The following is a 15,487-nucleotide window of genomic DNA, read 5'->3' as shown; positions in this document are numbered from 1 at the left end:
GGATGGGTAAGTTACTATCATAGTAAAACACTACTTTTCTACCACCGATTCTCCTGGGCAATGTCATCATGTCTTTTGGGACAGCACATGACTATAGCAGCCAATCACGGCATGGTCCTGTGCATATTATTATCTCAATCACTACTTAGAGAAACAGCAGCTGGAAAAGCATCAGACCCCAGAGTATATTTTGTTTTATATAGAGTTATTGCAGAAAGTTTTGGTGGCTTGTGAAAAGTTACAATTGAACTGAGACACAGATCTACAGTGGAGATCAGTGAACGCACCACTTAGGGAATGCTGGGATATTTTTAGCTATCAATTACTAACATACTGCCTGGGATATTTAAAGTTGAGATTGATATACACCAATAAATTTCCTAGGCAACAAGGTAATCTGCAGTACTGGCTTATTAGAAGCCTTGCGGTCCTAACACATGGTCTGATCAACAACAAAGGAGTTATGCCTCAGTTTATGCCTCCACTAATCCCTAGATATAGTCAGTCATTCAATGACTTACAACATCTCTCACCAGCAACGTTACAGAATGAAGAATTGTTTAATACTAGGATGTTTTTTTTTGGTCAAGAATTAAGAAATACAGGGTGTTTTTCCATTAGACAGTGACTAAATAAAATACCTTTATATAGATGAAATATAGGCTAGTATGTTCTGCAGGAAGTGGTGTATTCTTTCCAGTCTGACAGAGAACTCTCTGCTGCCACCTCTGTCTGTGACAAGAACTGTCCAGAGCAGCAGCAAATCCCCATAGAAAACCTCTTCTGCTCTCCAGACTGGAAAGAATACCACTTCCTGCAGGACATACAGCAGCTGACAAGTACTGGGAAACTGAAAGTAAATTGCAAATCTCTGGCACCAGTTGATTTATTATTTATTATTGGGGACTTACTACAACATCAGGGGCATCACTGAGTGTTAACTACAATATCAGGGGCATCACTGGGTATTAACTACAATACTAGGGTCATCATTGGAGATATCTACAATACTTGGGTCATCATTGGAGGTATCTACAATACTGGGGTCATCATTGGAGGTATCTACAATACTGGGGTCATCATTGGAGGTATCTACAATACTGGGGTCATCATTGGAGGTATCTACAATACTGGGGTCATCATTGGAGGTATCTACAATACTGGGGTCATCATTGGAGGTATCTACAATACTGGGGTCATCATTGGTAGTTATCTACAATACTAGGGGCATCATTGGGGGTTAACTACAACACCAGGGGCATCATTGGGGGTTAACTACAACACCAGGGGCATATTTGGGGTTATCTACTATACTAGGGTCATCATTGGGATTAACTAAAATACCAGAGTCATCATTGGCAGTTATCTACAATAAAAGTGTTATCATTGGGTTTATCTACTATACCAGGGGCATCACTGGGGGTTAACTACAATACCAGGGGCATCATTTGGGTTTAATAACAATACCAAGGGCATCATTGGGGGTTAATGACAATACCAGGGATATTGGGGGAGGAGGGTTAAACTATAATCCCAGGGGCATCATTTGGGATTAACTACAATTCTAGGGAGAATCTAAGGTGTTTAACTACAATACTAGGGGCATCAGGGGGTGCAATACTTTGCCTTGCCCTATGTGCAGCCAACCCACAATACGCCACTCAGAACATGGCCCTCAAATGATTTTATAAATGCCCAAATGGCCCTTGACAGGAAAAAGGTTCTCCACCCTTACTTTAAAGAATAAGAGGTCTTTTACACGGGGTAATTATTGGTGAAACAGGTCAACAATTGCCTCATGTAAAAGACCTAGCAATCAGCCAATGGACGGTCATTCGTCAGCTAATGGCTGGGATCCTGCGGCAACAATAATCATTGTTAGTTAGCCACATGTGTCTCCATGAGACAATAAAGGGCTAAGGGTCCATTTACACAGAAAGATTATCTGTCAAAGATTTGAAGCCAAAGCCAGAAACAGACTATAAACATATAAACAGAGATCAGGTCATAAAGGAAAGCCTGAGATTTCTCCTCTTTTCAAATCCATTCCTGGCTTTGGCTTTAAATCTTTGGCACATAATCTGTCAGATAATCTTTCTGTGTAAATGGACCCCTTATAATGATGCATAATTGATCCAGCAATCATCTGTGCAGCTCTAATCATAAACTAGAAGTGTAAAGGTTTCTTTTAACAAGCTCCGATCTACTAGATAGGCGCTCAGGTGGCAGTCTGCCTTTGTTAACGTTGAGGCAGTGAGGGTGAGAAGAACTCATCCTCGTTCATGATTTTATCACTCCTCGGTTGTGATGATATGCAAAAAGAGTGAGTGAGGTGTAAGTTTCTAGTGAGGTTTTTTTTTTCTGTATACCCACTTTATTAGGGGGTGTTCACACACTGTACATATGCTGCAGATTTTATTCTGTACAGGACATGTGAGCATACCCTTCTTCTGTAACTTCTCATGTCTCCAAGTATTAGTCTTTGATTTCTGCTCAAGATCCGGACCCGCTGCTGTTCTACAAAAACAAACCTAGGGAGCTATAGAACCTTACTGTCATGTAAGCTGGGATTGGCAGAACATACTACCGCCATACTTGCCATAATATGGACTGTACTATGGTCGTGTGGGAAAAGCTTTAATAAACCCTTTGGTTAGATGTTAAATAATTGCATTTCATTATCATGCCAAGCACTCCATATCACCGACTTATTAAAAGTAAATAAGCAAAATCATAAAAACAAGAAAAAATCCACAAATACAATAATGCAAACTGTATTCTAAAGGAAACCCTTTGGGAAGCAAGCCAGAGAATGAGCCAGAATGCCAAGCAAATAAAGGAGTGTACCTGGAAGATGCGCTTCCTTACGATGGCTGGCTGAACCGCCCGCACTGTATTAATCATAGCAGGCAACAGCTGATGGGGGCATCAGACCAGAAAGTCCCAGTGCAAGGGTGGGAGGAAACAGTGCAAGATGGGCCAGCAAAGTGTGACAAGTCAGAAGATCGGACAAGACAAGAGAAGAAAGAACAGAGAAAGGGTAACAGAATGTTTTACAGTGAAAGAAGGTAGAGGAGACCATTCAGGTACTGCTCTTTAAACCCCAGATTATTTATTTCATTCACTTCTGATGAAACTGCTCCATACAAAGCAATGATAAAAACCATTAAGTGGAACCCATGTGACTGGCTTGGCGTGGAACACAGAAGCTTCAGTGGCACCACTGTTGAATTCACGGAAAAGTGCTTAATAAAGAACCTTACACGGACATTTTCACATGTTAGTGGTCATGTGTAACAAAGTAATTAGTCATTCCAGGCTCAGAATTCTTAAATATAAAGTATAAATGTAATACATAACATAATCTGCAGGGGGAGCCATTGCTATGCATGTGTATAGACTACTGAAGAGAAATGTAACATTAAAAGTTTTATTCTATCCTATGATTTGCAAATACACATGCTTTTTATGTGGATCTTTCAAGTAATACACATTGTTATGAATATTAAGTTGCCTTTAAAGAAAGTAGACACAAAACTGACAGGATCCCCTCTCTCTATTAAAGAGATTAATATTGGCACCATCTAAATAAGGATATTTAAACTAGTAGGTGCAATTACCATCAATACACAATCTACTAAGTGATGACTATGGGTTTATATAATGCTTATCATCTTTGCTATTAGTGATGAGTGTAGAAGATAACTAATTTTCTTGCACACTCATACAACATCAGTGACATATGGACGGATTTATTAGAAGTGTCCTGCTTATACATTTCCAGCTACATATCCCCTGAACTCCTCTGTGCTGCTGACTCCCATTGCATGCAGAGTAATGAAAGTGCAGCCCTTCAGTCCTTCCTATTGCTATTCATGAATCATTTATTTTGCATTATTATTTGCATAGGTCCCTGTAGTAATTTTTGCCATAATGACTTGGAATTGACATTGGTGATAAGACTTCTGTGTTGCACCTCACTTTAAAGAGATGTACCTTTATGTTTGAAGTAGAATGGAAAAAATAATGGCATTTTCTTCCATGTCATTTCAATGGAAGTGTATTTTCTGCCTGTCTGTCACACAATGTCTGGCAGCGTCATATTGCATTATCTTCATAAAAGTATGGTAATAAAGTCCCAATTACAGTAACTCTCAGTAAGTATAAGTAATAAACAGTAGAAGCTGACTGTAGCTGTGAAATATACAGTGTTATAAGGATGTAAGTCTGATTGAGAGCTATACATTTTATTTGCTGTGATAGAAATGATAAATGCAATATTTCCGCCCCGATCTAGACATTGTCTACAGACCTTATTTAGTTACAGTTACCCACAAACCTTCAAAGCAAGAATCTGATTGGAGCGTAGGGAGGCAAAAGTAGCACTTAAATATTCCTATTGGACAGCAGAAACACAGTGTCATATAATGTCAGTAGATTTAGCCTCTGTATAGACTGTAGGGTTTTTCAATATGCAATATATTTAATTACTAAGGCATTGCACTGGCTTATAACATTGTAATCAAATATATTGGAGAGTTAGACATTTACATAACGTGTTAGCAATAATATGTTAATCATAAAAGTATCCGTTAAATATAAGCACATATAGGTGTTAAAGTATGGACCACAATGTGTATTAGTACAGTACGTAATGACACATGAGGATGAATGGACACTATGATAAATCTATCATATAAACTAGAAATACAAATATGCAACTAAGCATCTATACAAAAAGCTCTAAATAAAGATAACTAGGATACAAGCTCTATTACACACACAGATTTATCTGACAGATCATTGAAGCCAGAGCCAGGAACAGACTGTACTGAGAACAGGTCATAAAGGAAAGATTGAGATTTCTCCTCTGTTCACATCAATTTCTGGCTTTGGTTTTAAATGAAGCTGTCTGTGTAATAGGGACCTTAAGAGTTACTGCAGAGATAAGCAGATATATACATAAAGCCCTACCAGGTATATACAGTAATCTGGGCACAGCCAAGTTCTGCCTCAACTACTTAACATATCTGAAGTTCATGAACATAGACTGAACCTGACTCTTCTCCATCCTTTCCCAGGTCACTCCCATGTCAGCCAAACAATAAAGCTTTTTCATATGTTAGGTCATTATAAGATATGTAAGTCATGGCTGATGAGAAAGTATACAGCATGACTAATCTAGGTCCTAAAATATGTTATGGATAAACCCAAGCGCTCTGCGTATGATTTGTGGCTGAAGACGTTGGATGTAGCCCTAAGGCTGCCTGGAAAACATGGATACAGCCATAGACTGAATCCATGTTTTACAGGACTCCCTAGGGCTGCATCCAACTTCTTCAGGGACTGGGAATCAAATGCAGAGCATGCTCAATCTGTTGCAGATTTTCTGCAAATGCCCTGCAGCAGATCTGCAACTAAGTTTAAACACAATGGTGGACATATATTAAGTCCGACATTTTCTGCACCGGACTTAAAAATGTCCCCGCAGCTCCGATAATACGGAGATTTATGTAGAGGTGTTCTGCCTCTACATAAATCCCATGCGCACCAGTGCGCGCGCCAGGAAACCTATGCCAGCTCAGAGCTGGAGTAGGTTTCCTGACTATTTTTAGCGAACAAAAAGATGAATTGAGTGGAACCAGAGTCTGCCCCACCCCCCGTTCCGCCCCCTCAACACCCCCTCCCCGCCCCCTGGTGTACCGGGTGGAAAATGGCCAGATGCGAATATTTATTCGCAAAACGGCCATTTGCAAATAAATTTATTCGCATCTGCCAATTTTCCAACAAAAAATAATATTCCCCCAACAGGAATAATTAATAAAGCCAGTACACAAGGCTTCATGCCTTTTTTTTTTTACACCAGCTGAGCCTCATCACAGCAAATGTGGAGTGAGGTTACACCAGGCATCTCTCTCATCCCGTCCTGTTTTACACAGACAACTCCTTAATTTAAATGGACATTGCGGAATACTTCATTTCCCCTGTGGCGGGGCTGTAGACAAATTTAACACTTACTGCAGTGTTTCCTTACAGATCACAGCTGATCATGGGGGTTCCAGAAGTTAGAAACATTATGATAAGTTTACTGTCATGGGACCCTTCTAACAAGCAGCAATTGTTCAAAGAAGAGAATTCCTTTAAACCTGTATAAGCAATTGAGCTTGGCAGCCAAGCTGTTGATGTTGTAAATGCTATTGTCCAAACAGTGCTTTGTTTTAGTGCAAAGGGTCAATTACATGGATGTTTGTACCCCCTGTTGAGAATCAAGTACAACAGGTAACTGTGTCTGATACCAATATTATAGGAGCACTAAAGGTAAGTGCAAAAAAAAGTTACAGTAGTTTGTCATCTGGTGCCACATATCTGGTTATGTGGTACAGTACAGATGACCACAAGCCATATAACATCAGCGCCTATACCCTTCTGGTCTAGAATGACTTTGACTGTCCAGAGATTTTATTTAATCTATTGCAATATATTGCTACAGCAGTTTCTTTCATCTCTGTCTTATGTCCAGATATTCTCGGTTTACATACAGATGGCTGTGGACAGATCTGCTCATTCTCTCGCTCTGTAATCCTTTTTTATGTTTATTCCTCTTTTTCACCTTGAGGGCTCAGCTGCAGGCAGCAGCCCAGCTCTATAATAAATCGAGGACACTGCTTAAGCGGGGAGGTTTTTCGGCCTTTCTTCTCAGCATAACAATTCAGCCATGCTTGACCCTTCTATTATTGTGTTTAGCCTGCAACATAAGGACTCTCAATATATCACTGTAAAAGCCTGTATGTCACCAGCAAAACAAGATGGGATCACTACATTGGGTTACACACCTGGCCATACAGACAAGGCTACTAAATTGCAAAAGCTTTTGCTAAAATATGTATTTTAGATATGAAAAAATGCATTGGTCTAGATTTACTAATGCAAATGCACCAAAAGTCTGCTGCAATTTGTTATAGGGCCATTATGTTTTGCTGGGTTGGAGCAGCACAGCTTCCCCTTATGCTGCATTTACACGAGGGATAATTCGCCCAATCGATCGTTTAACGATTTAGAAGCAACGATTTGGTTTTATTACGATCATCGTTTAGACGAATAAATCGTTAGAAAATTCTTAAGAAAAATTGTTATTGCGATCGTTTTGAGGATCGCTTAAGCCCATCTTTTACATAGGGTGAATCTTTAAAAGACTGTTTACACGAAGCGATCTGCGAATTCTTAGCGAACAACGATTTGAGATGTTGAAAAATCAAACTGAACGATTTCTTGCTCGTCGCTTGATCGTTTGCTGTGTTTACACGGAACGATTATCGCTTAAATGCGATTGTTATTGCGAAAACGCGAACGATAATTGTTCCTTGTAAACGCAGCATTACCCATCCTACTTTTATTAATTGATAAACAGGACTGAAAGCTTACCATGTACATTGATTATGGAGTGAAGGGCATCAAAGAGACAAGTATTGAGCAATCGTGATATGGGTATTCAGACCCCCAGAAATTGTCAGAATGAGACTGGAGAAGTCCTCAGCTAAATGCTTCTCTCTACCTTGTTGTCGCACAAGATGGACTCTATAGAAAGTGTGTTGCAGCTGTTCTGGCTGCCCCATAAAGAATAAATAGAGCTTTGGCCATAGCGGCTGAGCAGGAGCTGCCATTGGTGCTGGCTGAGATAGAATTTTCCCAAATCCTTTTCATTATATGGCCACAGGAAAGGACATGATTTATGGTATATATGTATTATACAATAGAAATCTTTTTCATAACTTTTTTCTTTTTATTGCTAAATTCTTTATAAGGCTACAAAGCTCACCCCTAAAATAACTGTACTATTAAAATAATAGTAACAATATCAATCTGACAGCTACCACCACCACCACCATCACCGCATAGGGAGTAATACAGCTCCATCTGAGCCCAATAATAAACAATGAATGTAATGAGCTCCCCTTAGGGGCAGCAGAAAGGATTTTATTCTTCTTCTCCTCACAAAAGCTCAGAGGGGGATTTTCAGGTACTAGGAACCCCTCCCCCATCCTAAGTGGGTCCCTGGGGCTATATTTGCCCCATCTGTTGTTAAACTGCAAAGAGTCAAAGGTCTAACCCCAGCAGCACAGACTGTAAGTCCAGCACATGTGCCATACTGGGCACGGAAGGTAATGACTTCAAAAGGTGAAGTCACCACCGGAGGCTAAGCAGAAACTTTATGAAGAGAAACACTGACCAGACAGAAATATTTTTCCCCACAATTTTATGGATTTATGGTTCGTTCACACCTACAGGATCTGCAGCTGATTTTCTGCTGCGGATCCGCAGCAGATCTGCAGCAGATTTCATTTAAATAATCTGCACCATCAAATCTTCTGCAGATCTGCTGCAGATCCTGTAGGTGTGAACGCACCCCTAAAGGGAACCAATCATATCAGAAAAACGCTATAACACTAAGAAAACATGTTGGTACATGACCCAGCACAGTTCCTACTTGGCTGTAATTTACATACAATGTGGGACATTATTAATGTATGTTTTTTTTAAACACCGGGCATGGATGCGGGCTTCAGCACATGTACCAGCACATTTCCTTAGTGTTATAGCGATATTTATTGTGATGGGTTCCCTTTAAAATATTTTGCCTTTTCACATAAACATAATAAACCATTTAGATAAGTGGGGCTTTTAGTATGTGCACAGTTATTTTTTTGAAGCATGGATCTTAATTTATTGCAGATTTTACTGCCATGTGATGTCATGCACATTCAGTCAATTTATTTATTTATTCAGTCATGCGATTTATTGCACAAAGGTAAGAATTTGTGTGAAATCTATTTTGTAAAATCTGTGTTGAAAAAGCACAGATTTCCAATTAAAATCTGTGTGAATCAAATAGTATTCAGATGGTTCTATCCATTGTGTACTGGCTGTGCCAGGTTACTGACTCTCAGCTCTAATTGAAGTAAAAATGCATAGCCACCAAGATGTTAGGACCGTGTTAGGAATGATCACGGTCGTGGCCCATAGGTGAAGCCAGGGCCCTCCCAGACATCTGGGACATGAGTAAGTGAGCTCTGGTTTAAACTGTGTGTAGGTCTTTAAAATGCATACTTCAAAATGCACACACAGTTGAACAAAGGGTATAGCATGGAAGCCAGGACCTAAGTTGAGCCATTTACTGCATAGTGGCAAATAGTTGGCCCAATATTGTACAGGGGGCTCAAAGGTGGGCCTTAAATGGAGAAACAGAGGTGGGCCTAATACAGTGGGTGGGCAGAGGGGAACTCAATACTATATGAGGGCACAGAGGGACCTGACCACTTTATGAGGGGCACAAAAGGGGTTTAACTGCTATATAAAGACACAGAAGGGCCTAACTACTATATGTGGGTACAAAGGAGCCTAACTAATATAAGGGGACACAGAGGGGGCCTAACTACCATATGGTGCATAGAGGGAGCCAAATAATATATTGGGGCATAGAGGTGGGCTTAGTTACTACATGAGGGCACAGAAGAGGCCAAATCCAATATGGAGACACAAAGGTGGGCCAAATATTGTATGGGGCATAGAGGGGGCTTGTTACTATATGAGGGGGCATAATTTAAGGCAACATTAAAGCACACTTAACTAGTTTATACGGACACAAACTATGCACTATTAGTGTGAACTCACATGTTCTGTGCGGTCGCTATTTCGTGCGACCGGATGGAATCCCGTCCGGAGTGTATACTATGTGTATACGCTCCGGACGGGATTCCATTCATTTCAATACAACATATGTTTTGTATACTGTAAATTACAGCCGTTGTTGCAAAGCATACATTGTGTGAACATGGCCTCACTGTGTGGGGCAATACAGATGGGAAGCTTGGCTGTAGTGAGGAGTGTACAATCTTTGTCTGACAGATTCTGTGGAGACAAGTGCTGGCTGGGAAGAGTCTTCACAATGATCATTAGAACAAGAAAAAAAAAGAAAAATGAGCGACTCTGATCAAAGAAGACATTATCTTTGAATCACTGGGTTTAACTGTATGTGATTGCTTATGTTGTCTATAGAGTCTGTGTACAACTGATACCTACTACTACATGGTCACTGTAGGTAATTTTTTTGCACAGTGTATATTATTTAGTAACAGTATAGTGGTATCAGTCATTATGTGGTAGTAATAGTCATGGTGTGACAGTATCATTGTATTGGTATTATTGGTTTACTAGTGAGGTTGGTCTTGTACTGGAGCAATGTCTAGTTTATTGTAAATTGTGCCTGCCTACTGGCACTCCACCAAGCAGACCTGAGAAAAGGCCATCAACATAAAAGTCTTGGAAAGCCCCTTTAATCCACTGGCCTAAAACACTTGGCCAAGCTGTACTGTCTAATCTGCAAGTTTTTTTTTTTTATCAACTATTGTACTGGGTTGTAAAAGTCTTAATGTAACCTTGCAGAAACATAAAAAACCTCTATATATTTCTATTGATATAATTAAAAATGTGAAATGTTTGCTTTATCGACCACTATTAGGTTTGTACACTGTGTAGCTACGAACTAGCTTGGGGCACTCAGAATTTGGTCACTACTACCTTCCGCATGGCAAAGGTCAGGTCAGCAATCTTTCAGGCCATAATAGGTTCATGGCTGGCAGCCAGACCTTTATACCGAGATCCTGAGAGGCTTGTGTGTGCTCGTTCATTTCAGCTGATAATACTTTTCTTCCCGCTCCACCCTATAAACCATGTCATCAATTCCTAGCAAAATGACTGGCATGTCATCTGGAAGCGGGCCAGAAAGATGGTAGTTACAACACTGTTTATGTTTTACTCGGCAACAGCTTCTTGTGCCTTTAAACGTCAAGCCTAACTTCAGACACATGTCAAGCATTCATTGTTATGGCAATCCATTTCGCTGTATAGTGGTAATACTATTTATGGTTGTGGACAAGATGTGTGCTCATTTGCTGTACAACAGGGTTTATTAACATCCAAAATTAGTTCTTTCCAGCTTGTTATTGTCTCTTAGCATGAGCTTCTCAGAAAAACAATATCCAGAATTTTCGTGTTTTTGCAAGGGAAAAGACCAAACTTAGAAAAATAAACTACAAGACCATGTGCTGAACATCTTGCATGAATCTTTCCTGCCTTGTATGTATCTGTTCCTGCTCACTGGGTTCATTCATCAGAAGTTGTTGTGATCTAATAATTATTGGAACCATAAATATTCAGTGCAGTTGTGTTTGCACTTATGGGGGAAGGGGGGGGGGGGGATTAAGTAATCCCTCGCCAGCACATGGGTACACCTCTATAAGAATCCTGGTGCATCTGAGCTGCCAGTGCACCTTTACGGAAATCTGTGCCAGCCCCTATGCCATGCTGTGCCTCCCTACCCACCCATCTGGCAAGCTAATAGGGAGCTTATTAGCTTACTGAAGGCAGGTTCATAGTAGAGTTCAACAGGAGCTGTACAAAACTGTATGCGCTTAAGTTTTGTAACAGAAAAAATGGCGCTCAGCTCTCTCCACGTACACATATACAGTACTTGCTGGGAATGACCCAAATGTTGTCATTAGTTGACTATGTTGTGGATATTAAAGCAAATGTACCATCAGGTACATTTGCTTTAAGTGTGGCATGTGAATACAATGTTGCTGGCGCAGGGAAGTCAGTGTTGTGGCCAGGTTCTAATGCATGGCGCCGGTCTATTACCGAGCACCCATCTGGGCTAAAGCACTAGATACAGCCAGCCCCAAATGGGAGGCGAGGGTTTCCTCCCACTGGGGGCCGGCCGACCTGCCTCCAGTGCTTCAGCCTGGCCGGTGCTCTGTGATAGACCGGCACCATGCCGCAGTTAAAAAAAAAAAAAAAAGGACTGCGGCATCAGCTTCCCCACGTCAGCTCTGTTCTATTCATATGCAATACTCAAAGCATATGATTTTTGTATTTAATTTTTAATACATTGCTTTTAATTTGTATTATAACTTAATTTAAATAGATGTATGTCGTCTCCCCCCCCCCCCCCCCCCCCGATAATCCTGCAGTTCCAAAAACAAATGTTGGTAGCAGCAGAGGGGCCCCCTATTGTTGCCATTCAACATAAATTGATGTGTAAACTATTATACGTATAAAGCAATGCATTTTAAAAATCATTCCACTCTTTATATTATAAGTACCATTAGAAGGTAAATGGGACCTTTGCCTGTCCATGCACATATACTCTGGCATCCCATTTTTACAGTTTGCTAACATTTGTGTGGCAGAGGGCAGAACTGTATTGTGAACCCAGCAGAAACAGTGACAACTATCTAATTATGTCTATATAGAATCAATATTTGCGTTGAACATTTTTCAGGTACAAGGAGTACTGTCATGTGATTTAACACTCTGTCTGTCTATCTATCTCATCTAACTATCTATCTCCCATCTATCTCATCAATGAAAAGTGAAAATGATGCTCCGGACAGATGAGTATATTCACATACATAAACACATAGCCCAACAATAGCAGCCTTTCATTACCATACATCCCAGCTCTAATTCATTAGTCATGTTAAATCTGTTCTCCCCCAAGTGAATTGACTGTAATGAGATGTACACTATGGTTGTAAGCAAAGTAAACACTTAAATGAAGTGCTTTTCCAGCATGCAGCAGTAGTGGAGCTTAGGGAGCAATAAACAAGCATAGAGCAGGCAATATTTACCCTGTGGGAGTAATCCGCACAGTGACCCTGTAACAAGAAAAAAAATAGGGCACATCCTTGTTAGGTCAATAATGGCATAGAAAGACATTTGCCGGAGCTGGAAGGCTCATATTTAAGGCTTACATGTATGTTGTTTATTAGTGATGAACGAATAGTATTCGATCGAAAAGCTACTCTATCGGATAGTATGATATTCACGCTATTCGATTGTGTTCGAATATTTAAACGATAATGCAGTAAAAATTCGATTCAAGGCGCATCTGCAACCTGTTAAGGGTAGCTTCACACATACCGTACCACAGTGGATTTTCTGCTGCAGATTTGACTAAATGACACAGCATTACATCCACACTGTCAAATCTGCTGCGGATCTGCTGCGGATACAGTATGGGTGAAGCTACCCTAAAGGAGCTGAACAGCTCTTTCATTGTATTATTTTTTTTTTAAAATTATATCCGGTATAAGGCTATGTTCCCACATCGTATTAGACCGGCCGTTCCGTGACCCGTCACGGAACGGCTGGTCTCTGCCCGGATCATCCTGGCCGGTACTTAAGTGCCCAGCTGGATGATCTTTCCGGCCACAGGGATCTGGAGCCCCTCGCTTCATTGTGTGAACTGACAGGGTTTCCTACGGCCGCAATTCATTAAATTGCAGCCGCAGAAAACTGTCAGTTATTTGCGGCAACGCTCGGGAATCCCGGCCGGAGCGTATACGATGTGTATACACTTCGGCCGGAATCCCATAGATGAATAAGCAATGTTCAACACTGCATAAAGTACAGCCGTTGTTGCCAATGGCAACAACGGACGTACTTTCACATAGTGTGAACATAGCCTTAAGCTGTATACTGTGATTGCGGGATAATACTTTTTACCGTGCTACTACTGATTTCTCAAGTCTGCGTCCTGTAAAGGAGTTGAACAGCTCTTTAATTTTATCATTGTAAAAAACAATTATATATTCGGCTGTATCCAGCTGTATACTGTGATTGCAGAATAATACCTGTTATCTTGCTACTACTGATACGTACGGAGGTGCATAGCGCTAGACCGAAACGTACACTTCTACTTTACGTTCGTAATTTGTTCGTGAATGTTCGGTGAACATGAACCGAACACAAACTTTTTTTTTTTTTTTTTGTTCGTGATCGGGATCAGAACCAAACATTGGGATGTTCACTCACCACTAGTGTTAGATGTACCTAGGCATATCGGGAACTATTCAAATAGAAATTCGAATTATCCAGTATTTCACTATTGGCTCATCTCTATTGTTTATTAAAAATAGCATTATTAAAAGAATGGGCATTAGTGAGGAATCTCTTCGGTGTGTTGTAGCTCGACCATATTCACTTTAGTTGAGCTGCAGTACCAGACACAGCCCAAGAGACATGTGGCTCTGTTTTTTTATCCAGGAAAACAACATTACCTCTTCCTCCATCACACTTTCTGGGCGTTAATGCCCAAGTAATTTTTTCCTGGGTGCCTTCCAAGTAGTATAACCTTTTCATTTCTCCATCAATATAGCTATATGAGGGCTTATTTGTTGTACTTTTTATTGGTAACATTTCAGAATATGTATGATTTTTAAAAAAAAAAAATGTTTTACCCTTTTTAGGGTAGTGACTAGCAAATTAATGTAATCATAGTATTTTTGAATGGTTTTTTTTTCCGCATTTTTTTTGCACTGTGGTGATAAAATAATGTTATTGTTCAGGTCGTAAGGGATGCAGCAATATCTATTAAGTAGTTTTTTTATGTTTTATTTAATAAAAAAAATCTGGAAAATATGGTGCCATATTTTCAAAGCCCTTTTGGTCACTTTTTACTCTATTCTTTTTGCTATGTGACAAAAAAACAGCAATTTCAGACTTCAGTATTTCATTGCATTATGCCATAGTGCAGGTAAAAATTGTTTAGATGCTGCAATTACTATTGATGGAGGCATCTTAACAGCTAAATGACCGGCATCAGAGTGATCTCTGATGTCGGTCATTACTAATGGGGGGGGGGGGGGGGCTCTCAACTTGGCATCATACTCCTTCATCTGATCTATGCAGTAGATGTACTGTATATTGTGGGTTGGGAAGAAATTAAAATGTGCCAGAGGTAGCCCACTATCCATGTTCTATGTCTGGTATTGCAGGGATATGTCTAGTATTCCAGTAAAAGTGAACTTAGATTGCAGTTTGACAGTGGGCCCCAAGATTATAAAAAGAAAAAAAACTTCCTTGTACATTAGAATATGCATATTAGTATATTAAGTAAATGGTAGAAAACTAGGGCATAGAGGTATCTTCATAAATGAAGCCCATAAGAGAGAAGGCTTCCTGTACACTATGGGGATCCTTTCACATCCCAGTGACCCAGTGATCCCAATTTCGTAAGTTGGGTTCTTAAAACATGAAAGGTCTACTATTAAAAGGAGATGGAAAAATAATAAATATGTCTCAGTTTTTCTAACCTACAGCACAACCCCTGGAGATATCATCTGTATTCTTTAGTCAGGAAGGATACTGTCTGAATTGTTGAGAGCAGCACCTAAGTTTACTTTCACCTTTTTGGTCAAAGAGCACTGGGTTTATCCTCTCACATTTGCCAAATTATCTCACAGCCAGATTCTTATTGAGCAAAACAGGATTGGTTAAAGAAAACATTGTCACAGATGAGACATCTTAGAAGTTGTAAGAACTCAAGGAGCAACTGTTATTCATTATCTATGATAATGGAGATGGTTATGTATAAGAGATTGTCCCATAAAGGTAATGTTCACCCTTAAACACCATAGTGTTTCTTTTA

The 15,487-nt window shown here is 40.0% G+C and overlaps 1 protein-coding gene across 1 annotated transcript in view; it reads right to left on the bottom strand.

Moving 5' to 3' along the window:
• The window catches only part of COL13A1 (collagen type XIII alpha 1 chain), a 192,153-nt gene that overhangs the window by 60,562 nt on the left and 116,104 nt on the right, over positions 1-15,487 (bottom strand). The window contains exons 14-15 of the mRNA XM_069981851.1: positions 12,687-12,713; positions 4,340-4,396 (exon numbers count right to left, since the gene is read on the bottom strand). Coding sequence (XP_069837952.1) covers positions 4,340-4,396; positions 12,687-12,713 — 84 coding nt within the window. The remainder of the gene's footprint in view (positions 1-4,339; positions 4,397-12,686; positions 12,714-15,487) is intronic.

The sequence above is a fragment of the Dendropsophus ebraccatus genome, chromosome 8 (genome assembly GCF_027789765.1).
Source record: "Dendropsophus ebraccatus isolate aDenEbr1 chromosome 8, aDenEbr1.pat, whole genome shotgun sequence".
NCBI lineage: Eukaryota > Metazoa > Chordata > Amphibia > Anura > Hylidae > Dendropsophus > Dendropsophus ebraccatus.
The sequence above is the reverse complement of the archived record's forward strand: the minus strand, read 5'-3'. Positions and strand labels throughout refer to the sequence as shown.